The following is a 27,194-nucleotide window of genomic DNA, read 5'->3' as shown; positions in this document are numbered from 1 at the left end:
TCATTTTGAAATTTTATGACAACACTCTATAAGCTATAAATATTTTTTTGGAAAAAGAAAAATAAAAATGTAGTAAGATATTTATCTCCCCTTGCATTTATAAGGATGGTGTCGTGGGTGTAAAGAAAATCCAAAGAATCATAAGTCTATTGACATATTTTGAATATAGGAAAAAGTTGAGGTTGGTACCAATAAAATTTAATGCACCTGGTGAAGTTCACCTCTGTTTCTATTCGCTTGCCAGTACTAATAATCCAGCCTTTGGACTCAAATGGACCCAGGAGACAAACAAGAGGGTTCATGGATTGTCTTTTTTAACGAAATTTCGTTACGATTATTATTATTATTATTATTATTATTATTATTATTTTGGGGCTATCGTCGTGATTATTTGAATCTACACATGATGGAGAAAGGATGAAGGAAGTAAAACAATGTGGGGTTTGGAAAAACAAAAGAAACAACAACAAAAAAAATCCTCGCAATTTCATAGTAAGAAAAATGAAAGAGAACGAAAATATTCGCAATCACCGCATCAGCAACCGGTAATAGTGACTCTTCTTCTACCCCTTCAAGCCAAAAACAAAAAAAACAAACAGAAAGACCTTCACGCTTATGAGTCAGAGTCATCAGTGTGTTTGACAATTGTGCAGTCAACGCCACCTGTTCAAGTTCTACTTGCCCTTGTGTTCTTCAAACCTCAAACCGTTAATATTCAGTCAAAAAAATAATTAAAAAATAAAAAAAAACAAACGCCGTTAAGTCCTTCTCATCTTTCACTTGCTCCTCTAATTGACACCCATCAAAGTTTGCCCAAATATAACCTGAACGATCTCTCTCTTTTACATGGAGAACAAAGCAAGAAACAGAGCCTGAAATGCAAAAACCAAAACACAAAAAGGAAGAAAGAGAGTAAAAAAAAAAAAATGAAAATCCTGTTCTGGGTGTTTCTTGTCTTTGCTCTTGAGTTATCAATATTAGCAGAATCAGCTTCTTCTTCATCATCAGTATGTGAAAGTCCAGACCAAGAACTACTCTCCAAGGCCTTCAAATCAGTCTCCGGCTTCAACCTCTCTTGGTTCCAACTCCGAAACTGTTCAAACAAACCCATCAGAGAACTCAACCTCTCGTCCAAGAATCTCACCGGAATCATAGCATGGAAGTTCCTCAGAAACATGTCGGAGTTACAAACCGTCGATCTCTCCAAAAACTCTCTCAAAGGTTCCGTCCCAGGTTGGCTCTGGTCCCTGCCAACCTTGCTCAAAGTCAACCTCTCCACGAACCGCTTCGGCGGCAGCCTCCGGTTCGAACCGGCCGGGACAAGAAATTCCTCGATCCATCTCCTGAACCTATCCAGAAACCGGTTCACCAACTTGGCCCGCATCTCCGGCTTCCCAAACCTGACGGTTCTAGACCTTTCGAATAACCATTTGGGAACTCTACCGTCCGGGCTCGGAAATCTCACGAGACTGGAGCATCTCGACATCTCGGGATGCGGTATCTCGGGAAGCCTCAGACCCATCTCGAATCTCCGGTCGTTAAACTACTTGGACGTCTCGAACAACGCTTTGAACGGAACTTTCCCGTACGACTTCCCTCCTCTGAACGGCGTCAAGTTCTTGAACCTCTCCGCTAACAACTTCACCGGAATAGTCACACACGCGAAGTACCAGAAGTTCGGCAAATCGGCTTTTATCTCCGCCGGGAATTTGACCTTCAAGTTAAACTCGTCCAAAAGCTTGGATTTTACGTCGAAAAACTCGACCTTTCATCCTAACTCTCCACCACATAATCACAGAAGTATCGAACCAGTTCAACAAGCCGCTCACAAAATTAGAAAACCCGAAAGGAAAAGCTCGAAAAGTAGGGTTCTGGTTCTGGGCATTTCCTCTGCTTCTGCAGTGATTTTCTTGGCTTCAATGGCGGTTTGTTTGGTTTGGATACGGAGAAGAAGATTGATTAAGAGAACGAACAAGTGGGCGATCTCGAAACCGGTGATGCAACTGCCGTTCAAGATGGAGAAATCTGGGCCGTTCGCTTTCGAGACGGAGTCGGGGACGTCGTGGGTGGCGGACATCAGAGAGCCCTCGTCGGCGCCGGTTGTGATCTTCGAGAAGCCGCTGATGAACTTGACTTTCAAGGACCTGATGGCCGCCACGTCACACTTTGGGAAGGAGTCCCAGCTTGCCGAGGGCAGGTGTGGGCCCGTCTACACCGCCGTGTTGCCCGGAGACATCCACGTGGCGATCAAGGTCCTCGACAACGCCAGAGACGTCCATCACGACGACGCCGTTTCATTGTTCGATGAACTCTCCAGGCTCAAGCACCCCAATCTCTTGCCTCTCTCCGGTTACTGCATTGCAGGTACCGTACCGTATCGTAAACTATACAAAATTACCAATTACTCCAATTTTTATTTTTATTTTGTTTATTTATTTATTTTTGAACTTCTGATTCATGGCAGGGTTTTTAACCTACCATCTTAAATTGAACCCATTCACGGGGTATAATTAATGATGCTTCTGTATTTTCCCAACCATTTTCCCACACGTAAATCTAAGTACCAGCCTATCATCATTACATTTGACATTAATTATTGAAATTCGTGAATTGTATTTTTTAAATTTTTTTTTGAAATTTATTAGGGGAAGAGAAGCTGGTTCTGTGCGAGTTCATGGCCAACGGCGACTTACAAAGGTGGCTGCACGAGCTACCGACCGGGCAGCCCAACGTGGAGGACTGGAGCGGCGACACGTGGGAGCAGGTGAACGCTTTCCACGCCCACTCGCCGGAGAAAATGGGTTGGCTCACGCGCCACCGCATCGCCGTCGGGATAGCGCGTGGGATGGCGTACCTCCACCACGCGGGATCGCGGCCGGTGGTGCACGGCCACCTGGTTACCTCCAACGTCTTGCTGGCCGACAATTTCGAGCCCCGGATCTCGGATTTCGGGTTCCGGAGCTTTGGAGGCCGAGAGAGCGGTAACTGCAGTACACAGGCGGACGTGTATTGTTTCGGAGTTGTTTTGATGGAGCTCTTGACGGGTCGACCGGGGACGGCGGAGACGGTTGTGTGGATGCGGAGGCTGGTGAGGGAAGGGCATGGTGTTAACGCCATCGACCCGAGGCTTCGACCCGGTGGAGGATCCGACTTGGATAGGGAAATGGTGGAGACTCTACGGGTCGGGTATTTGTGTACGGCCGAGTCGCCTTGGAAAAGGCCAACCATGCAGCAGGTCCTGGGTTTGCTCAAGGACATACATCCCACCATCGACTTGAGCTGAGTTGACTCGTCTCGTCAGCTCTCCAAGTTCAGAGACTGGTGTTGTCCCCTCTCCGCACGCGATACTGCAGCGCGTGCGGCGCGTGGTACAATTTCGCCGCTGCCGAGACGGCGGAAAATTGCCTTTCCTGTGTTTGGAAAAAATTTGAATAGGTAGTTTTTGAATTTTTCGCCAGTTGATTCTCAATACGAGTCATGTTGTGAAGGAGAGTGGACTTCACGCGCCGTCTTGTCGCGTGATATGCACAGTTGATGGGATTTTTTTTTTTATAAAAAAAAGACATTTTGTTGCCTTACACTGCCAATTTACTTGTTTAAACTTTTGGTGTTATTTGAGTTTTTAATTCGAATTAATGTGAGTTTATATGAGAATTTTTTATTATAATAAAAAAGTTAGATGTGATTATTTTTTAAAATTTTTTACTGTATAAAATTTAAATTCTAAACTCGAATCGGTGAAATAAACGGGTTTTTTAACTTTTTAATTTAAATTAAAATGTTATATTTTTAAAAAAATTAAAAATTAAAAATTTAAATTTGTGAAATAAATAAGATTTATATATTATTTTATATTGTGATGTATAGACAAAAATTTACAGGATAAAAAAAAAAAAAAAAAAAAAAAAAAAAAAAGAGAAAAAGAAAAAGGGTGGAGGCGGGGGAGTTATGGTATGGGATGGTCCTGGTGGAATAGATGTTATGGTTTTGGTGAGCATAGAGACCAGGGAATCCCACTTATTGCTTGTCTCTTCTGGATGCGGTCATCAATCATGCATTCTTTATCTTTAATTTTCTCCACTTTATTTTTTGTTTCCATTCCAGTGTTTCTTTATTTGTTTCTGTACCTGCTTTATTCCTTCAACCTTTTCTTTTTTCGCTTTTAGCTTTTGTTAGGGGGATGTTCCTTTTATATTTCACAAAAAGGAAAAAGACGCTTAGATATTCCCTAAGTTGATCACTTTGATCCATTTTATCTAAGTTACGTGTTGTATAATTGGACTTTATAGTGGGGGACCTTACTGCTATATTTTTGGAAATTAACAAATGTCTCTGAGTGTGTGTTCGTCAATTTTGTACGCCATGTTTGTCTGTGGCATTGTTTTGAAACATTCCTCAAGTCCTAAGTGGTGTACTTCTGCTAATTGTGTGAACGTAAATGTCATTTGCAAAAGATGTAATTTACTTGCTTCTTGAGTTGCATTTCTTCAGTGTAACAGTGTTTGCATTTGCAATATGAAATGCTTCAACTTGCAATTATCTTTCGGAAAAAGAAAGATTAATGAACGAAGATTGTTATGAAAAAACGGTCAAAGTACGTCTCTCACACGTCTGTTTTTCTATTTGGTCTTATTGGTAACCAACATATGTAGCCAAAACAGAAATTTTATGCGCGTTTAGAACTTGTTCTAAAATGATTTTATTTTTTGTATGAAAATGAAAATGAAAAGATTTTTTCAATCTCAGATATAAATTATTTTTTAAAATGCGTTTGATAATTTTATCAAGATATTATTTTTAGTATAAAAAATTTAATTAATGTCTTTATCTCTTTCTCTCTGCTCGAGAGAGGAGAAAACGAAAATAAAAATTAAAAAACGATTAAAAGTCTTTTTTTTATTTTTCTCTCATTTTAGACTAAACTAAAAATCATTTTCATTTATGTTTTTTGTCTTTATTGTACGAAATACCGTTTTAGAAACGTTTTTATTTTTTCTTTCTCAAAAAACATAAAAAAATAAAAACATGATCAATTCTAAACACGACGTAGATTACATCTATATGCAAGCAATTTTGTTAGATTTAGAAAAAGAAAGGTTAATGAACGAAGATGTATTGTTCTCAATAGATCAATCAACTGTTCAATTCTACTGACTTATCACTCTTTATCTCTTTTGCTCTAATTTATATACACTTGTGGAACCAATTTATTAATAATAAAAAAGAAAAATGATATATATATATATATATATCGGTTAAAAAGAAAGTAAAATAGAAAAAATAAGAAATTCTATGCAGGACTTTACTAATGGAACTTCTCTTCTCTCTCATTTTATTCCTTGATGCCAAGATAGAAAATTAACGGAGAGCGTAATATAACTGATTGATCTGCAAATAGGTTACCTACTCGGAAGTGAATATGAACTTTTGTTTGCAAAAGCTACACATAATTCCATTATCGATTCTGTCAAGCAATACATAGCAATACATAGACTAAATACGCCATCTAAAACTGCTGATATACGAGACTTTTATATATATATATATCTGTTCATACAAGAAATCACCTAATGAGTCCTTTTCTATCCAACTAAACAAAGAATAAATACAACGGTTATAAGCACCACTAATGAGAGGTAAGTATTGTGGAATTGGACTTTATTAGGACTTGAGTTTGGTGTTTATTGTTGTGTGTAAACGATGTGTGACTTGGTCTTTTTTTTTTTTTTTTTTAACTCTTTACACCCCATCACAAGATGATGCTCTCTTTAGAGTCACTAATATCTTCAATGGGATAGATCAAACCTTTAATAAGATAAAATCTGATCTAGTCAGAATTTGTATATGTCAATAGCGGGGTTGGGTCGCAGTTGTGGGTTTAAGGTCATCAAGTTGGTTGAGTTGTGAGGTATGATAAGTTTTTGGATGGGTTTGCGGTTGGTTTTGTGGCTCAATAATCTTATAAGCTGGTGTTTATTTTCATGTTTTAAACGACGTGAAATTTAAATTTATTTTTTCCCATTAATTTACAATTATGATATCAATCTTCATGAAAAATATAATATAGACTAACAAGAAAATTTTTGTATCTATTTTGAACCAATACTATTATTGTAGAGATCCGGCATCCCTCTCAGGGTGATCCTATGGGTAAAAGTAGTTCGTTGTACGGCTAGTGGCTTGGTAACCGGAGGCGAAGCAAGTCCCATGTTTTATTTTTATTTCTTCATGGATTGACGGCCGAGGAGTTAAAATCCTAGTACGAGTAGACCAAAAATAATATACTAGATTTCAATTTTGGCTACTAGATAATTACTTGTTTCCATAAAATCATACGTCCCCTTGATTAAGCACAAGTTGCCCCATGTTTTAAGATGCCGTTTTTATGTCATCGTCTAACTTTATTCAGAAACCTCAAAATGGTCAAATCTCACACAGGCAAAAAGCTTTCGTGGTCGTTCTTGATTTAACTTGTTGTCTTTTCTATGTCGTGAGCCGTGAGGCTGATATTTTTAAGGCTCGTTTCATTATACCTGTTTAAAATTTAAATTTTATTACAGTAAAATTTTTTTATAAATAATTATATTTAATTTTTTTATTATAATAAAAAAATTTTATATATTAATTTAAATTAAAATTTTAAATCAGTAAATTAAATAAACTTTACAGTTACGTTAGAAGTACATGCAGCGCGTAATGAAATCTGTATTAGGCGTAAAGCAAAAGGCACTTGAGTGAGATCTTCTTTCTTTTCCTAGAGACTAAAGCAGACAACGATGGGAAAAGAAATAAATACAGCTGAACATAATTCCGTGCCCTGTGGGCATGTCTCAAATTTTATCAGTCACCGTTTTTACCTATCCAATATTTTTGGGATAAGGATATTAAATATACAAACACATGTATATATGACTGGTAATTGGTTCTTCTTTTCCTGTAGCATAAAATAAAAGTGAGCATTGCAACCTGATATTTGTTATAGAAAGTGAGTATGGAAAAATGTAAAACGTACCAAGAAAATTTAGTTATTCGAGATTATATTGTTATATAATTTTCAATATTAGTATTATGTTGAATAATTATTTTAGTACAATTCGTGATATTGTATGTTACGGAGATATAATGAGGCCTAACGAAATTTGATTTTTCGTTCTACACGAAATATTTTAAAGTATGAATTTAGTCCTGCTCGATTCGTAGTGCTTGGCGGGGTGTATCTTTTAATAATTGGCCAAAGCATATATAAATAAATTAAGAACGAGATTTAGACAAAAGGTTGTTATAACTTTGGTGGTTTGATCGAGAATTTGAGCATCTGCTAATCTATGGTAGGAATACCTGCTTAACCAGTCTTTCCTGAACTTACAATCAACATTTGTGTTTTCTTTATTATTATTATTATTATTATTATTTACTAAGAAAGCAATTAGCATTACGCGTGGTTTGAGATACATATTTTGAAAAAAATGCTTAAAATCATTAGTATTAAACACCCTCACTAATAAAAAGTAAATTTTAATTGTGAGTTTTAGGACCCGTTTAGTTTGCTGATTTGAGTTTTTAATTCGAATTGATATGAAACTTTTTATGAGAACTTTTTACTATAGTAAAAAAATTAAATGTGATTATTTTTGAGAATTTTTTATTGTAATAAAACTCAAATTGATAAAATGAATATGATCTTATATTACATAATTCACTTTTTTATTAATGAGTGACGTTCAACGCTATTATTACAATCGATATCTTGTGCTCATATTTTCGTCATATTTCCATGTGTAAATGTTCGCCGTGTACTCCAAAACTGAGGTCAAAAGTCTATTCCTTTTGGACAATCCATCTTGGTTGATATTGTGTGCATGTGAGAGCGTGTCGTGTCTTGAAAAAGTGCTCCTAATTAGATTGATACATGACAACGACTTTTGTATTTACATGTATCGAAGTACAATAGTCTAACTCCACTACCATTCCAATCCTATAATCAAAGTCTATTTTTTTCGTTAATTTGAGTTTAAAATTTAAATTTTATTATAATAAAAAATTCTTAAAAATAATTATTTAATTTTTTTACTGTAATATAAAGTTCTCACACAATATCACATCTAAATTTAAATTAAAAATTTAAATTAACGAATCGAGCGGGCCCCGGCGTGCCTTCTATAACCAAGGCGTTGGGTGACTTGATCATTTCCGGCTCATCCTAATTTTCCAAACCGTGAAAATAATGATTTGAAGAGAAACCAATAATTATTGGTTTTGACTTGGGCAGAGGAGACCAATAATTTAGTAGTGATAGCGTGCCTTCTTTCTATAACTAGTTGAATACTATGCACATAATAACCAACCCGTGTGTTAAGTTTTGATATCATGTTATTATCTTTTTTAAATTTATTTAATAATAAAAATCTTAATTTATTAGTTAGTTATTGCACATAACACAAATATCTTTATAAATATCGCCGTTAAAATTAGAGAAAAATTAAATAAGGACACACATGAAAAAAATTATTTCAATAAAAACACTTGGTAAAAAAACTATATACAAGAAGTACATCAAAAAAGGATTACATTGTAGAGAAACTTTTACCAAAATAAAAATAAAAAGCACAAAAAAATAAATAAATAAGCATGAACATATATGAAAGAAATTATGTTAAGAGCAAAGTAAAGGAAAATTGCATTTTAAAAGCACCCAAAAAAACAAATTAGAGAGAAGGCATTTATTAACAAATAACAGTTGCAATTGAATTCGGCGTATAGAAACGGAAATGCACATCACAATAAAATTTTCTGAAATAAAGTTTTGAAATGGAACACAATTAAAAGCATATAATATTTGAATATAAAATCTAAAAAATGAACCAAAATGAAAAAATAAAATAAAATAAAAGTTTAGGGCAAGCATCAAAAAAGGTAAAAAAAAATACTAAAATGAAAAAATAAATAAGTTTTAAGGCAAAAGGAATCAAAATGAAAAATAAAAATAAAGTTTTAAGGCAAAAAGAAAAAGAAAAGGTCAAAAACAAACCAAAATGAAAAAATAAATAAATTTTAAGGTAAAAGGAACAAGAAGGAAAAAAAGGTTTTGGGGCAAAAAGAAGAAAAAACAATAAAAAATGACCAAAATGAAGAAATAAATAAGTTTTAGGACAAAAGAACCAAACAAAAATAATAATAATAATAAAGTTTATATTTAGAATTGATTCCCTTTTTATTTTTCACATTTTTCGGGAAAGAAAAAATGAAAACGTTTCTAAAATGGCGTTTGGCGCAATAAAGACAAAAAATAAAAATGAAAACATTTTTTTGGTTTAGTGTAAAATAAGAGAGAAATGAAAAATGACTTTTAGTCATTTTTCATTTTTTAATTTTGTTTTCTCCTCTCTCGAGCAGAGAGAGAGAAATAGAGACATTAATGGGTTTTTTTACTCTGAAAATAATCTCTTGATAAAACTACCAAACGCATTTTTAAAAATAATTTCTGTCTGAGATTGAAAATGTTTTCATTTTTATTTTCATACAAAAAATAAAATCATTTTAGAACGTTCCAAACGCGTCCAAATTTTCAAAGCAAAACTGAAAAATGGTAAAACATGGATCAAAATGAATAATTAAATAAATTTTAGGGTAAAAAGCAAAAAAAAAAAAAGTCAAAAAATGACCAAAATAAAAAAAAATAATTAAATTTCAGGACAAAAAAACAAAAACGAAAAACATAAAGTCACATGACAAAAATAAGAGAAATGGACAAAAAAACCAAAATGAAAAATAAATAAATTTTACGATAAAAGGAGCCAAAATAAAAAATATAGTTTTAGGGGCAAAAATAAAAAATAAAAAGGAAAACAAAAACGAAGATAAAAAAATAAATATGTTTTAAGATCAAAAGTAAAAGTTTTTGATAAAAAACAGAGCGGATGGATATTTTGACCAAAAAAAGCGCCGTTCTGATAGAAATTTGTGCATGAACCGGAAAGCGCTTGGCGATTTCTATAATCTAGATTCTATCGGTTGAATCTCTACTTTAAAATGGAGAACTCTAAGGTTTACACAATTAGATACGAGTAAAATGCTATTCAATTATTACATTTTTCTAAGTCTAACATAATTTTAATGTGGTCTAACTTTTATGCTATTAAATTATTACATTTTTCTAAGTCTAACATAATTTTAATATGATCTAACTATCATTATTTTGTCCTATAAAATTCTCCTTCTGTCAATACATATTGTAGTAAACAACATATTTATAAAATTAAATTATATAAATAGTAAATTTTAAAATATTTGAAGAAAGTAGTAGTAAAAAGATTTTTACCGGATAAATTTTTTATTTATAATTAAAAAAAGATTTTTACCATGTAAATTTTTTATTTACAAATTTTACCACGAAAATTTTTAGTTTATTGCTATTTATATCAATCATTTACTGTAAATTTATTATTTACTCTGTTCTCCTCACAATAATAGTACTATGATAACTTTTTGACAGGGTTTGAAAAAATCCATATTACGACTGGGTTTTGTTTTGAGCCATAAATTTTTTTGTCATATGTTCGATCGGTTTTGCATATTTTTATTTTGATTGATGTAATTTAGTAAAAAGTAATTCTATTTATACACCATCTTTTATCTCCACATTTCCCTTTTAATTAACATTTCTTATGACAAACACAAATGACAAAAAAGACAATGATAATAAAATTAATTATGTAATTAAATTTTATTATAAAAGAAATTTAATTATATATTTTTTCTTTTCACACACCCTACATATTATACCTCAAATTATAAACTATTGCTATTTTGAAATCTATAATAAAACCCTATTTTTACTTTTTTAATAACGTTTGGCTAAATTGATGTTTAGACAAATACATTATCACCATAAATATCTTACTGTGAAAAGCTTCAAATTAGTTAACTATATATAGCTAGTAAAAATAAAAAAAAAGGTTAATAATGCCAACTCGACTCGATCCGTTCATTTCGCTGATTCGAGTTTAGAATTCGAGTTTTGCTACAGTAAAAAGCTCTCACAAACAATCACATCTAACTTTTTTGTTACAGTAAAAAGCTCTCACATAAAATCACATCTCAACTCGAATTAAAAACTCGAATCAGCGAACTAAACAGGTAATCTCTAATCCGAATTAATTCAGATAGTGATTAATAAAATTTTTAACTGGTGATCTACCCTTTAAAAAAAATAATAATAAAAAGTAACAATGAGAGTCTAAGTGGCTGTTCGGCAGCCCTTTTCTTGAGTTAAAAATTAAAAAAAAAAACTCGAGTTATAACTTTATTCAAGTTCATGTTCTTTTAAGTTTGAACTCGAGTTTGAGACTAAAACTTGAGTTCAAGTTTCTCCTTTAACTCGAGTTCAGAAACTCGAACTCAAATTAATGAACAATATTTTTTTTATTCTTAAAAATGCTATAACTTTTTCGTTTTAATTCTGATTGAGATGATTTTTTTCTATGCGTTCACAATGAAAAGACGAATAAAACCCCACCCATATATCCTATTAAAATTTTTCATCAACATTGAGTTTTTATTAAAATACTATCTAAATACAAATTCAAGTTTTGACCCACTCAAATACAAACTCAAAAAGATTATTATCTCAAACCATAACTCAAATGTACATAACCAAACACAAACTCAAGTTACAACTTTAACTCAAGTTATAACTCAAACTCAACTCAAAATCTACACTCAAATCACCTAACTTAAAAATGACAAAAGAACAACCCCTAAGTCAAGTAAGCGGAGAAAGAAAATTGTAGAAACTTTTATTATTTAGGGCCCATTTGCTAGTATTTTTGCTTTTTCTTTTAGGCCGTAGAAGAGAAGTAAAATTGTGGCTTTTCAATAATGTTACGACAAAGTTTTGAGATCCTTAATAAAACTCTAGTACAAGTATCAAAATCTCATTTAAAGAGTATTTTTAAGAAGCTATAGGGTTAGTTTGATAGTACTATAAATTTTTAAAAAAATACTTTTAACTGTGCTGAAAGAAAAAGTTCTTATTGATTGCCAAAATTATTTTTAAAAGTGATCAAAGTAGAAGCATGTTGCTTCCAAGAAACAGTGCCAAATGCAATTTAGGCTGCTTATGATATACATTAGGAGCAATGTCTCAACTCCAATTCAACAGTAGTTACAATACTATAGGCTCATTTAGTTCGCTGATTTAAGTTTTTAATTCGAGTTAAGATATGATTTTATATAAGAGCTTTTTCTGTCGTAAAAAAATTAGATGTGACTGTTTATGAGAACTTTTTACTGTAGCAAAACTTAGGAGTTGTTCTTTTCGAACAAAACTCAGAAAAAGTTTGAACTTGAGTTACAACTTTATTTAAGTTCATGTTTTTTTGTAAAACTCGAGTTTAAACTTGAGTTTGAACTCGAGTTTGGGGCTAAACTCGAGTTCAAGTTTTCTCTTCAACTTGAGTTCATAAACTCGAACTCAAGTTAATGAATAGTATTTTTTTATTTTTAAAAATGTCATAACTTTTTTGTTTTAATTCCGATTGAGATGATTTTTTTTCTATGCATTCACAATGAAAAGACGAATAAAACCTCACTCATATACCCTATTAAAATTTTTCATCACTATTGAGTTTTTATTAAAATACTATATAAATACAAATTTACGTTTTGACTTAACCAAACACAAACTCAAAAAGATTATCAATTTAAATCATAACTCAAATAGACATACTCAAACACAAACTCAAGTTATAACTTCAATTCAAGTTATAACTTAAACTCAATTCGAGATCATCACTCAAGTCACTCTAACTCAAAAATGTAAAAGAACAACCCTTTAAATTTTAAACTCGAATCGGTGCAATTAATGAGGCCTATATTAGTTGTATCGTATTGAATCAAATGATCATTTGAAAGGTAATTACAAGCATTTGACCGAATTAGTTTACATTCTGAAAACGGTGATATGTTGCAAGCGTTTTTCCACTCTCTATCAATGAATTGTGGAATGCTCTCTTTCCACTCTCTACAGAAAGCCATAACCACAATCCTTGATCTGATTTTTGCAATGAGGAAAAAAAAATACAAAAAATATCACACCAACATACATATTTGAAATACAAAAAATGTCCTTTACTATATAATTATCATATCAGCATATCAAGAGTAGTCTATTGGTGACCCAGGTATCCTAGCGTGATACTGAAGCTAGTGGTACCGAAAAATCCAGCCACGGGTAATGACCGGTCATGTTGCCACTAGATTTCTCACTAAAATATTTTTAAAAATATTGAAAAAAGAAAATTAAAGAGGGGCAGAGCAACACCAAAATGGGTCCCTTCGCGTGGGATCATATAGTGGTGCGAACCGTGCGATCTCCTCCGTGCGACACACCAGAGGAGCCAATAAGATTTTCTTGGTGAAGACCCTCTAGGTACCTGATGAGATGAGCCAACAAGATTAGATGAGAGTTGCAACATGGGGGCTAGAAATTTAGGGTGCGCTTGAAATTGATTTCAAAACGTTTTTATTTTCTGTACGAAAATAAAAATGAAAACGTTTTCATTTTCATTTTTGAATTATTTCTGAAAATGCGTTTGGTAGTTTTATTTAGAGATTGATTTCAGTTTAAAAAAAAAACTGAAACTGCGTGGTTTAATTTTTAAAAACATATAATAATATATTAAATAAATAATACTTCACTGCGTAATTGCATAGAGAGGTGCTTTGGGGTCTTGAAAGCAATGTTTAAAATTCTTAGGCTTATGACCAATTATTGGATGCCAAGACAATCGCTTATACCAATTGTTTATTGTGTGATCCACAATTTAATTAACATGCACACGCGAGATGATCCTCTATTTAGACAATATGATGTCGATCATTCTGCGGCATGGGGCCGTCAGCCCCGAAGACGACGAGATGTGCTCCTTCATCTCCTTCATCTCCCGCATCTCTCTCTCTCTCTCTCTCTCTCCCGCCATCCTTCATCTCCTTCAGCCGGTGTTGATGGCGGTGTTCACGTGGGCGTAGTGACGGCGGCGGCCTCCGACGACTGACGATAGCCACCGAGCGACCGCATCTCTGGTGATGTCTCTCTCTGTCGTCCTTCATCCCTTCATCTCCGGTGTCCTTCATCTCCGGTGTCGGTGTTGATGTCGGAGTGGGGGAGGGGGCTGTCGGGGGTGGTGGGCAGTGGAGAAGAGAGAAAAGAAAAAAAAATGAAAACTATTTTCAGAAGAATGAAAACGAAAACGAGAAAACGGATTTTTTTCGTTTTCATTTTTTCACAAAAAGACAAAAACATTTTTGTTTTTGTTTTTTGAAAAGTTTTGTGCCAAACACGTTTTTAGAGTGTGTTTTCATTTTTTAGCTTCGAAAAACGTGAAAAATGAAAACGAAAACAAAAACAAACAGGCCCTTGATTTCCAATCTAATCTTGTTGAATAGATAAAGAGAGAGAAAAAGAAAGAGAGAGAAAGATAATTAAACAGAACATTTAAATGCTTTTTTTTGAGTGATTTAAAAAAAAATATCAATCTATAGTTTTGAAGGGTGGCATTTGCCTTTTAGTCATTTGCTACATTTTCCCCTTATTTGGTCGTATATATGTTTCAAAGTTGCATTTAATTTTTAAATGTTTTTTTATTTAATTTGTTTAAGTACCAAAGAGAAGATACTTCAGTATTACTACACAATATGGGTCTGTTTAGTTCATTAATGTAAACCCATGATTTTATTTTCTCACAAAAAGTTTGAATAAAAAAAGGTATTGCCAATGAGTTCTCTCACATTTAAATTTAAAATCAAAATTACTTATTCGAACCTATAAACTAAGCGGCCTTATCGATTTTATTCAATATTTCGCCAGTATTAGAGTAGTTCTTTAAGTTATCGTCCATAGGCTACCATAAACCCCGGTTTTCAAGTACCTAGACGACCCTTTGATGCTTTTTTTTTTTTTTTTTTTTTTTTTTTTTTTTTTTTTTTGTATTCTAAATAAGTAGTTTGAGATCCATTAATTTAATAGAATAAAAATGACTTGATCCAATTCTACTTAAATGATAAGTCTAATTTTTATTCATGCTACTATAAATTGGTGACCAACTTTAAACGATATTAATCGAGTAAATGATCTAAAGTGTGGCGGTAGAATATCAAATTTTGATACATTAGGGGAAGATGGACAAATATTTTTATGGTAATCTTGACAAATACTCTTTAAAAGTGCACGAGTCAAGATTTTTACTTTTTATTCTTAATTCATAACTTTTTTAGTTAAATAAATATACTAACATAAAAGTATTTATTAAGAATAAAAAATCTAAATCTAAATTCATTCACTCTCAAAATAAAATTATCTATTTTTAAATATCTTTATCTCTTCACCAATCCACTAGCGATTCTATGAGCACTACTCAAATCAAACATAGCTGCTATATGGGGCCTTCTCTGCTTTTTGGACATCTAATCAGACATGGGCCTATTCAGGAAAGAGCCTAGTTCAATCACCTCAAGTTTAGGTCCTGTAGTACCATTACTTCGGTTGTTTTCTCTCACCGGCTTTCTAAATCCTTCAGCAGTTTGAGAATCTTCTTCCTAAATCTTCAGTTTTGAGCTTCAAAGTTCTTTCCTCTCGAATTTTGCAGAAAATTTAAATCAAAACCGTGTTCGAAACCCTAATTCTGTTCATTTTTGAGCTTGATCCCAATTTTCGTGCGATACTGATCCTCAAACCCTAGCCTCCATGGCGTCGAGAAAGAAGCAGTTGGAGGGCATCGCTTTGCTGTCCATGTACAACGACGAGGAAGAGGACGACGAGATGGAGGACGCAGACGGAGGAGAAGAGGAGCGGCGAGAACCGCCGCGAGACGACGATTACGGAGAGCCAAGGAGTGCCGAAGATGCTCCCATGGCGGACGGCGATAGGATTGTGACTGGTGATTCCGGTAACGAGGAAAATACGCCGCGAGATGTTGTCGACGAGGAGAATTCCGCTCCCGGTAAAGGTCAGTTCCGTCCTTCCACGCCGCTGCAAAATCAGGCTTTGTTCGCGTCGCCGTTTCAGCAGCAACAGCCTATGGATTCGGATAATGCGAGGAGTAGAAGAAGGAAGCTTGCAATTGTGGATTACGGTCATGATGAAATTGCCATGTCTCCTGAGCCTGAGGTCATTGTCGTTTTCTCTCTTTTGGCTGCTAATGTGTGTTCTTTTTATCTCTAGGAAACCTTATTTGTTTTGTATTTGGAGTTGATTTTGCCAAAACCTGAAAAATTTAAGCATTCTTGTTCAGTTAGGTAAAGAGATTAGTTAGTTTGTTTCCTGACATTTCATTTTCTCTTTTTACTCTTTACGTGATATTTCAGACTATTCTTTGGTCAAGGTTTTGCCTTTTATCCGAATCTGAGCCCTGAGAAGATGTGGCAAACTATTTTACGTTCTATATCTGGTTACTAAAACTGAAGGAGTTTTGAAATTTGATTTCTGATTGCTATGTGTGCTTGCAGGAGGGCGAAATAGGAGGAAGTGGTCGCGTCATGCTTGGCACGGATCTAGAATCTGTAAATGGTACGACTTGGTGACTTTTGAGTATATGAGCATCGAGTTTCGTTCATTGTGTGTTTTATCTATCCTCGCATTATTGCGAATGTGTTTCTTTGGCTATGCATTTCTGATAATGTTATTGGTCTTGCCTAGTTCTTTATTTTGGGGTTCTGCAAATGCTACTTGGTGACTTTTTAAGTATATGAGCTTCGAGTTTCATCCATTCTGTGTTTTATCTATCCTCGCATTATTGTGAATGTGTTTCTTTGGTTAAGCATTTCTGACAATGTTATTGGTCTAGTTCTTTTTTTGAGGTTCTGAATGAGTCACCAGTACTGGTTCAGAAGTTCAATTGAGAACTTCGTATTATCTAATACCAGGTCAAACTATCAACTACATAAGTTGCTGATACTTCGCCAAGTTCGGGGTAATCTCGGTGGCAATGGAGTATCAAATTAGGGGCAATTGGACTAAGTTTAACTTAGTAGCTCATGAAAAGTTATAAAGTGGCTGTGATGTCAACATGAACAATTTTGCAAATAGTAACTTTTTTCTATTTGGTTTACCCACACAGATTCTTTAGGTCGGTTTTATTGAAAATTCAGGAAATGTTGGATTTTTTTTCCCTTTTGTTTTCCCCTTCTGATTTTGGACAGTTATAGTGGGCTGTGTATGAGTTTTTCTCCCCCTTCTAAGTTTCCTAATCAGATTGTTGTGTGTGTTATCCGGTACAGATCCCATGTCTTGTTTTTGTCATGGTGGACCGAGAGTCTTTTCAATATATTGAGAACACTGTACGAGTTAATTTTTTTTTTCCTTTCAGGATCGTTGTTTGAAATTGAGACCATGATATATGTGTGAACAGGCCCTTTTCTGTTGCAATTAATCTAGTATACTTTCTATTTCGTAGTTGGCCCTTATCTACGTGCCTATCTGCCTACAATTGTCTGTGGCAGGTGATTTCCATGATGGAACAACTCCTGGAACGGCTCAGGTTCGAACACCTAGCAATCAAGCAACTCCCCTAGTATCCTATCCGTCACAATCTGATAAAATGAACTCTGCGGTGCATGATTTAGAGATTGGAGATGCTACAGAGGTTATAGAGGAGCAAAAAGATGTTGACCCGTTAGATAAGTTCCTTCCACCACCACCAAAAGTTAAATGCTCCGAGGAGTTGCAAGTAAGTTCCTTCTTCCAACAGCTTCTTTATTATTTTGTGCACCTTCTATTTCCTTCAATTTGTTTCTTTTTCTTTCCTTCTGTTATTTATTACTTTCTTTTTTTCTCCCTCCCCACCACATACCCGCTCTCCCTTTTTTTTTTTTTTTTTAAATTTTCTGTTTTCATGTTTGATATGCTTCTCCTTTCTCTAAAAACCCGCAGAGAAAAATAAATAAGTTCCTTGATTATAAGAAAGCTGGGAAAAGCTTCAATGCAGAAGTGCGCAACAGGAAGGACTATCGAAATCCAGATTTCCTGCTGCATGCAGTGAGTTATCAGGATATTGATCAGATAGGGTCTTGCTTCAGTAAAGACGTATTCAATCCCCACGGATATGACAAAAGTGACTACTATGTTGAAATAGGTCCTTACTATTCCTTTTAATATATCTCTGTCTGCATGAGTGCATGTGTGCGCCTGTTTTGCACGTGTTATGTGCGTCCTATCATTCTCCTAAGATGTAAGTGCTGCAGCGTAACTAATACATTTAAGTTGTGCATTAAATTTGATCCTCTTTGCCAATTGTAGTTGGCCAGTAAATTTTATACAGTATATGTCTGATTTGATAGATGGACTATACTACAACAACAACAGGAAGCCTTAATCCTAACTTAATTGGGGTCGGCTATATGGATTTCACTTTTTCACACGGCTCTGTTCGAAATTATACTTTCATGAAGGCCTAGATCTAGAATGTCTTTCCTAACGACTTCGGTCCACGTAATTCTTGGTCTACCCCTCTCTCTCCTAGTATTAGGTATAAGAATGTCCTTCCAAGCACGAACTGATACTTCTAGCGGTCTACGTTGGACGTGTCCGAACTACCCCAAGCGGCCTTCGTTCACCTTAGCTCACCTTATCTTCTATTGGTGCTACACCTACTTTACTACAAATAACTTCATTCATTTTGCGATCTATTCTCGTATGGCTACTCATCCATTTTAACATACGCATTTCTGTTACACTTATCTTAGATATATATTGTCTCTTAATAGCCCAACATTCACTACCATATAACATAGCTGGGCGGATTACAGTCCTATAGAACTTTCCTTTCAACTTAATAGGCATTTTGTCGTCACATAAAACTCTCATAGTCTTCTACTTAACTCACACTGCCTTAATTCTATGTTGAATATCCTCTTCTATATCTCCTTCGTACTGCACTATAGACCCAAGGTACCTAAACTTCCTAGAAGCCCCACTTTCTACACCATCTAAAGAAATTTTATCACTCTGATTACTTGAGTTACTAAACCTATAATGCATGTATTTAGTTTTCATCTTACTTAACTTAAATCCCTTTGTCTCGAGAGTCTGTCTCCACAGTTCTAACTTATGGTTAACTCCTTCCCTATGTTCATCAACTAAAACTATATCATCCGCAAAAAGTATACACTAAGGAACTCTATCTTGGATTTCTCTTGTCAGCTCATCCATCACGATGGTGAAAAGATAAAGATTAAGAACAGATCCTTGATGAAGGCCGATCCGAATGGGGAACTCTGTCGTGTAGCCTCCAACAGTTCTCACACTCGTGACCACCCCATCGTACATGTCCTTGATAGATGGACTATACATTCTACAAATCTGTTTAATTGATCCTAACGATGATCTGTTTGCCATCTGATTTTTAACGATTGTCGGCATTATTTGTGCACGTGCGTGTTTGTAATTGTTCTCCTTATATCCTTCTAAATATCTATGGTCAAAGAACTAAATTGGAAAAAGGAAAATTGAGACAAAAATAAAATGGTTTTCTGAACGTTCTGCATCTCACCAATTATTTTGTTGCTAGGACATGTGGTGTGATAGCTGATTTTTTTAACATTGATCCTTCTTGTTGCTTACATTCTGATGCCTTAAAAACCACAGAGGCTGATATGAGGCATGAGATGGATAGAAAGGAACAAGAAAGAAAGAAGAATCAGAAGGTTGATTTTCTTTCAGGAGGGACACAACCTGGAAATGTTGTTGGTGCTCCCAAAATTAACGTGCCTATTCCAGGTTTGAGAACTACACTGCACTGAACTTTTCTAGTTAGTATAATTCACAACCCCATTCTAGAAATTTTCTAAGGTACTACCTATATGGAGTCCTAGTGTACAAACCTATAACTTTATGGGTTCGACCTTATGTAAAGTAATTTTTTAGGCGTTCCAGCTGTGGCTGTTGCTGGGTTACATGCCGCTCCGCCATCTGCTGATGCAATCCCCCGGGATGGTAGACAGAACAAGAAGTCAAAGTGGGACAAGGTTTTTCCCCCTTATGCATATGGGATAGTTATCTTTCTTGTATGATGTAAGAGAGAATTGATAAGCTCGGTCTTTGAATTTCTTGTTTCAGGTAGATGGAGACCGAAGGAATCCTCTCCCTTCCAGTGTGCCGGATTCTATATCCGCTGTTGGAGCTCAGGCAGCAGTCTTATCTGCTGTCAATGCTGGTGCTGGATACATGGCCTTTGCGTAAGTTCGTTGAACTACTTTAGAATACCATTTCTGCTAACATCAATCCTGTTCGTTAACTTTGCCTTGTCTAAATTCATAAACTTTTTGTCTCCCTCTTTATTTGTTTCTTCCCAAGCAAAATCTCAAGTAGTTCGAACCATCAACATCCATGGTATAACCTAGTATTTACCCTTTACAACCATAATACTGTGTTTTCGATGTCCATTTCATCCTCATGTTGCTTTCAAATTAGCAAAAATTCAGCCGGACACAAGATTTTACCCAAAGAGTAGATGGTGGAATTTTTGCTCTCTCTTAACAGTTAACCGATGGAAGTGGTGTTTGGATTATGTACTAGACTGGTTGTATATAGATAAGTATATTCTGGATTTAAAAAATAACTGGATGGTATATACTTAAATTGTTATTATATGGTAACTTTGAACATTTGTAATACATAATAAGACGCCTGATACTTGGAAATTTACGTACCATATGATATTTGGGTGGATTTGTGATCAATATTTATGTTCACTGTTTGTCGAGATGAAAAGCTGCAGATGCATTTTGGAGTGATGAATCTGAGTTATCTAGATTTGTTTTTCTTGAAAGCTCAATGTCCACTGTCACTCAAGTGGTGACTTGTATCATCTGATGTTCAAATTTTGGTTCTGTCTGTGTTGCAGGCAGCACAGACGGCGAGAGGCAGAAGAGAAAAGATCTAGCGATAGGAAGTTAGAGAGAAGATCTTGATAATCTGTTGTACTTCCCAATAGTTACTAATATACACACAATTTTGAAATCTGAAATTGATATAGCCATTGCAACAATTTCCCCAACTTAAGTTAGTAAATTGGGGTTGTATTTTTGTTATAATGTCTCTGTATATTTATGGAATGAAAGGTGATGTTTGGTAGATGGATTCGTTCTCTGATTCGAATCATAGTTCGTGGTTCGCTACAGTATTTTCTCTCACAAAAAATACACGTAAATCGAAAATGATTTTAATCACATGATTCTAATCCATGAACTAAACGCACCTTGGTTTCGTTGATTCACCTTCAATTAACCTATCCCAATTTCCCTCGGTTTTGGTTGAGCATCCACTGTCGGATTACTGCGTCCTGTACGGTCCGCTTGTAATATTGAACGCCTCATCAGGTGGTTTTCCTTTAACTCTCTCCCCCCTTTTTTCATCCCATTTTCTATTGAACTATAGATTCTAACTCTGTTCAGGAAGAAGAAAATTGCTAAAGAAATCACTCCAGTTTGTCTATTTCATGTCTTATTTCTATTTCTTTTTTTTCCTTTTACTTTGTTTCTTCAAAGTTCTTCATGGTTAGTTTTTTATTTTTGCTTTTCAGTTTTCAAGAGCTCAATCCTTTAATAATTTTTGGCAGGCCTTTCTAAATCTCCAAATCAGATGCTTGCTGCAAACGGGCTCTTTAAAGCTGTTTTTTGGTTGTTATTATTTTTGTTTTGTATCGCTTGTCCCAATTCATTCTTTGATTATTGCACAACCAAGCATTGAGGTGTATTGATAAAAAAAATACCAGGCGATCTTTTCGCAAACGCTCCTTGCAAGTTGCATGTGGACTGCTGTTAGGGACGCAAGGGTGCGTAGAGATGGCAATCTTACCCATGGGTATCCGCCCTTAATAGGGTGGTATGGGGATATTATATAGGGGTGGGGAAGGGTATGGGGCCAGCCAGAATTAGCCTCTGATTTGGAGATGAAGCGGGAGTGGGGGAAGCTCTCTCAACCCCACCCCCTCCCAATTACATGTACTCTTATATATGTTTGAGTTTAAATTTAGTTTTTAGATTTTAGTTTGTTATTGTTAGAGTTTAGATTTAAAATTAAGATTTCAATGTATTTTTATGACATATTAATAGTTATGTTATTTAATTTTTTAATTAATTTAATGGAATTTTTTTTTTAGGTTTGATAATGTTGCGAGCATTTTTTAAATTCTTAATGGGTAAATGAGTAGGGTATGAAAATAGTTTTCCGAATAGAAAAATGTTGTAACTCTACTAACATGATACATCACGACATGACAACACACTAGGCACAACATGAATGTGCTAGAGGAGCATAACATGACACAGTACATATTCAGCGCAACACAACATGTTAATTCGTGTGCCCTGGTATCACAGATCTAATTCCGCGGTCAATGTCAAGTTTAATTGTTGAGCAAGGTGTGCCGAGCCCGACACGATCTACCCCCACAAACACCACATCACCGCACGTCAACATGCTAGGAACATAATATTGGACGTGTAACATAAATACATTATCATGTTCTATTTATTATTTTTCCTTAATTTATTTTTTAAGTCTGTCTTATGCATTTGAGTTTTTTTAATCAACTGTATACTTATTTAGTGCATATTTTAACCATTTTCTTTTTTTAAAAAATCAACATTTAAAATTATTATCAAAGGTTTAGCCTCATTTTTAGTTCCTAAGTGATAGAAAAATTTCATTTTGGTCATTGACATTTAAAACATCTTAGAATTAATCACCTATCTATGAAATTTTCCCCAAGTAGTCATTCCCTTCATCTGTTAAAATCTCAACGAAAAAAGATGGTTTAGGACCATGTGTTGCTTAGTGAAGGTTAAGTTTGAAATTTTACATGTTAGCGCATAATTAAGAAGGAAACAATGTTTAACAGTCAGATGGATAGAAGAACTTATTTAGGACAACTTAGTAATTTAGATACTCGTTCTAAAAAATGGAATTTTCTCCACTAAGCCTACTAATTTGTAGTGTTAGTTAAAATCACATTAGATTAAAAAAGTATATAAAACAGATAGTTTCTAATACAGATCTGATGACTGAAAAGTAAAAAATTATTGATAGTTCAATTTTTCTGGTCCTACCAGAGAAACTCTCCTAAAAAATTTATATGTTAGAGACCGAAATGAGATTTAGCTATAATTCAAAACTAAAATAGAATTAATCTATGGATCAATATGGTATTAAACAGACTAACCTAATTAAGCACGTGAGCCGGCATCATGTCGGGCTAATGGACAATGACTCGTGAGTTAGCTACACCATACAATATATAAAAGAGAAAATTGTTGAATCTATCTTAGAGTGTCTAGATTTGAATTTTTACCCCTACTATTGGTTAATACTTTTTTTACTAATATAATTATTTGACTAAAAATGATATTAATAAAGAGTACGGGATAAAAACTAAGATCCCTACACTATAAGTGGTATTCGTCTATTTTTTTTCTAGTTTTTTCTATATTAAAATAGCAGACCTTACTAAACACAACACGACAATAAGAATGTGTGTGATATATAAAGCCACGGTCCATTTAACAGCTCTAGAGCCAGGCAAGAGCATTACCGTATTTGGTGTGCTGAATTATCCACGTTATCATTACTCAGCACAGTTTGCTTGGCTCTTTTTTATTTCTTGCAAATTTACTTAGATTTAAAAACTTTTGGATGTCTACATATTTTCACGGCTGGTCATCACTAATTAATCGGTGCTCCTATGCACAAAGATCCCTATCTTTCTAGCATTCTATGAAAATTTACAAAATAGAAAATCTAAAAATTAGTTAATAGATGCATCAAAGGCTGACATAGCCGAGTAGAAAAACCAACACGAACCCTTTCCTTTCGGAAGCAGATGCCGAGATCTTTTGCCCTCCAGCTTTCATCACCATCCTTTATGCCACTACCCTGCCCACGTTAGTCTTAAACAAAGTCAAAAACGCATACTAGTCAAGAGAGAATTGGTCTTTAGAAAGCGACCCATTTGGACATTTTTAACTAGAGCAGCATAAAATAATAACAATAATAATATTATCATACACATGCACGCATATACACATCACCAATCACTCTTACTTTTATGTCAAAATCACCCTTTTTACGTGATGTGCCACTCCAATTTCTAGCTATAGCTAGCCGAAAGGAATCCATTTCGCGCCCTCCGGCAAAGAAGGAAAAAGATGGCAATGTGACCCTACTTACTTACTCATCTCCATCAACACACATATCCAAGCACTCCTTTTCACCAACTTTATATTTCTTGGACCGCATATTCTTATATATAATCATATTATATTTTATTCATCAGAAGTCTTTTCTAATTCGATTCCTCAATCCATGTTATTGCTCCAAAGTTATTTGGTAAGCATATTCATGTCTAATCTTATAGTTATATAAATTTATTTCCTAATGAAACACACACACAGACACATATATATATATATTAGTCGACAAAATCATTCCTTGCAATTCCAGTAATTACTCTTCGTTGTACCCCAGAAAAAAGCAGTTCCCGTTTTCTCGTTATCCATATATCCCCCATGATAGCACTATATATATATATAAGTGATAATGTTCCCTTTTATGATCCTCTAAATTTAGCTCATCATAATTACACGCATCATAAACCCATATCTTGATCTAGATCTATGATCATCACTTTCTTTCACCAATATATTCCCTTGCTTTTCCTACGAACTAATTAATGTCACATTCTTACCGTAGCTGGCTATCATTACCAAGAAAATATAGTAATTAAATACATATATACACGTGTTTTTACCATTTATATATATATATATATATATATATATAGCTTTAGTTTTAACGTGTTCAAAGATATACTTGTTTGCCTTTTTCTCATCAGCTAGAGGTCTATTGACTGAAGCGATCAATCTTTTGGATATTTTTTGGCTTTTGCTGGTACGTTTGCTAGTCTCTTTCTTCCTAGCCTGCATGAAAGTGAAATTGCGCTTTACTTAACTACATGCGAGGGTTACGAATTTGGACCAAGCACAGTTCATTTTTTGGGTAGTACTACATGTATCTTTTTTGGGTCTTTTTTTTTTTCTGATTAATTTCTTAAATTAGTATTTTTAGGAATATACTTGGAATTCCAGTTTTGTGACAAGGAATCTCCTCGTCTAAATCTGCAAATTAAAGAGTAATGTCTTCAGCAAATAATTCTTACTACCTGATATAGCAGACTTTTTTCTGTATATATCAAGGATATATATGCATATATTGGAATCTGACTTTATTTCCTATTCTTTTTAATGTATTTCTAATAATATCACGTCACATTATAATTAAAATGTCATGTTAATTAAAATTTTATATCACATTAAAAAGTGAGGCCATTTAAAATATTTTACTTTTTAATTGATGTGACATGATTTTATCTAGAAGACACAAAAGGGGATCTGTGAACCCATTCTGCATATATGCTTGAAGCAGAGCATGAAATTTTTTTTGTTATTGAACTGTTGTGCGTGCGTGTGTGTATATATATAAACTTATATATAAAGGTTTTTCTACTGTCTCTCCAGTGGGAGTGGAAAATATAACATATATAATTGAACGTAACATTAATGTTAGAGATGTGTAAAACGATTTTTGGGTGATTAAGGGGCCGTTTTTTTATCCTTTTTGAGTTAGGTGATTTTAGTGTAAATTTGAGTTGAGTTTGAGTTATAACTTGAGTTGAAGTTGTAACTTGAGTTTGTGTTTGGTTGTATACATTTGAGTTATGGTTTGAAATAAGAATCTTTTTGAGTTTGTGTTTAAGTGAGTCAAAATTTGAATTTGTATTTAGATAATATTTTAATAAAACATCAATGCTGATGGAAAATTTTAATAGGGTATATGGGTGAAGTTTTATTTGTCTTTTTGTTGTGACCGCGTAGAAAAAAAAATCATCTTAATCAGAATTAAAACGAAAAAGTTATAGCATTTTTAAGAATAGAAAAAATATTTATTAATTTGAGTTTGAGTTTTGAACTCGAGTTGAAGAGAAAACTTGAACTCGAGTTTTAATCCCAAACTCAAGTTTAAACTAGAGTTCAAACTCGAGTTTAAACTTAAAAAAATATGAACTTAAATAAAATTATAACTCAAGTTGTTTTTTTAAATTTTTTACTAAAAAAAAGGAGCTGCTGAACAACTCCTAAATTTCTTGTGATATAATTTCCTCTCCCTTTCTCTGGGGAGTGCTGTTCAGGTTTTTGTTGCTAACAAGTTCTGCTAGAAAGTTGAATATAATATATATATACACACATACAGCTATATATATATATATATACATATTTAATTGCTTATAAATCTCGAGTGGTACTGGGTACGCCTATATTGTGTGGAGTATATACATGATTGAGATCGGAATATTGTATAAGATCTATTAAATAAATAAATACATAAAGCCATTCAAAAATAAATAAATAAATAAATAAAAAGATAAAAGAGATAAAAAAAAAAGAGAAAAAAAGGTCCTCAAAAGTGAAGGCTGCAGGTTTATACTTTATAATCTTATCTTCCCCACCTTAATTTGACTTTTACGAAAATATTATTTAACTGGTCGATCTTTTTGCAGTGTATCTGGTATCTACATGCACGCATTAATGATTAAAGTTTTCAAGAGAATATACATAGATTTTTCTTTTGAGCTTCCTTGGTGGGGCTTAAAAAAAATCAATTATTGATAATTTTTTTATTTTTAACTGTTAAATTTATATAAAAATTTATATATTTTGAATATTTTTTAATCTAATATAATTGTTTTGATTTAATAGTCATAAATTGACAATACTAGTTAGTCAAAACCTCTTATTTTCAAACCCATTAATAAAGTCTACTATATTTTGCCGTCCTCACTGGGACAGTTTTTTGTTTTTTTTTGTTTTGGTACAAACCTTTAGTAGAAATGCAGGTTACTGATAACAATTGCATACAAAAAGAACTTGTAAAAGTTAAGAAATTAAACTAACTGCCAAAAGTAAAACTAGTTTCCCAAATTAAGGATAACAGATAATCCCATATAGTTAACGTCTACATCGCTGATCATAAATAGAAACAATTCTTCATATAACTTTTTATTTTCTTTGAATACTGTTTGAAAAGTACATATGGCCGGAATTTGAATTTACATATTGTTGTTTGGAGAGAAAAAGGCACAAATGCA

General features: G+C 33.8%; 2 protein-coding genes across 3 annotated transcripts; both read left to right on the top strand.

The window, feature by feature from the left end:
- The first annotated feature begins 782 nt into the window (after positions 1–782).
- LOC21389739 (calmodulin-binding receptor kinase CaMRLK) lies at positions 783–3,581 on the top strand. The gene is made up of 2 exons (XM_010091383.2): positions 783–2,364; positions 2,646–3,581. The coding sequence occupies exons 1-2, from the start codon at positions 927–929 to the stop codon at positions 3,281–3,283; spliced, it is 2,076 nt and encodes a 691-aa protein (XP_010089685.1). The 5' UTR covers positions 783–926; the 3' UTR covers positions 3,284–3,581.
- Positions 3,582–15,486: 11,905 nt separating this feature from the next.
- On the top strand, positions 15,487–21,111 carry LOC21389738. Of its 2 annotated transcripts, none has more exons than XM_024161190.1 (8): positions 15,487–16,165; positions 16,504–16,564; positions 17,497–17,723; positions 17,927–18,128; positions 19,640–19,771; positions 19,928–20,019; positions 20,111–20,229; positions 20,898–21,111. In XM_024161190.1, exons 1-8 carry the CDS (start codon positions 15,743–15,745, stop codon positions 20,962–20,964), a joined length of 1,323 nt encoding a protein of 440 aa, XP_024016958.1. In that variant the 5' UTR covers positions 15,487–15,742; the 3' UTR covers positions 20,965–21,111. The 2 variants fall into 2 exon arrangements, with proteins under 2 accessions (XP_024016958.1, XP_010089684.1); XM_010091382.2 differs by having other exon boundaries at positions 19,919–20,019.
- The last annotated feature ends 6,083 nt before the right edge of the window (positions 21,112–27,194 follow it).

Source organism: Morus notabilis, unplaced genomic scaffold (genome assembly GCF_000414095.1).
Source record: "Morus notabilis unplaced genomic scaffold, ASM41409v2 Scaffold346, whole genome shotgun sequence".
In the NCBI taxonomy this organism is placed as follows: Eukaryota; Viridiplantae; Streptophyta; class Magnoliopsida; order Rosales; family Moraceae; genus Morus; species Morus notabilis.
The sequence above is the reverse complement of the archived record's forward strand: the minus strand, read 5'-3'. Positions and strand labels throughout refer to the sequence as shown.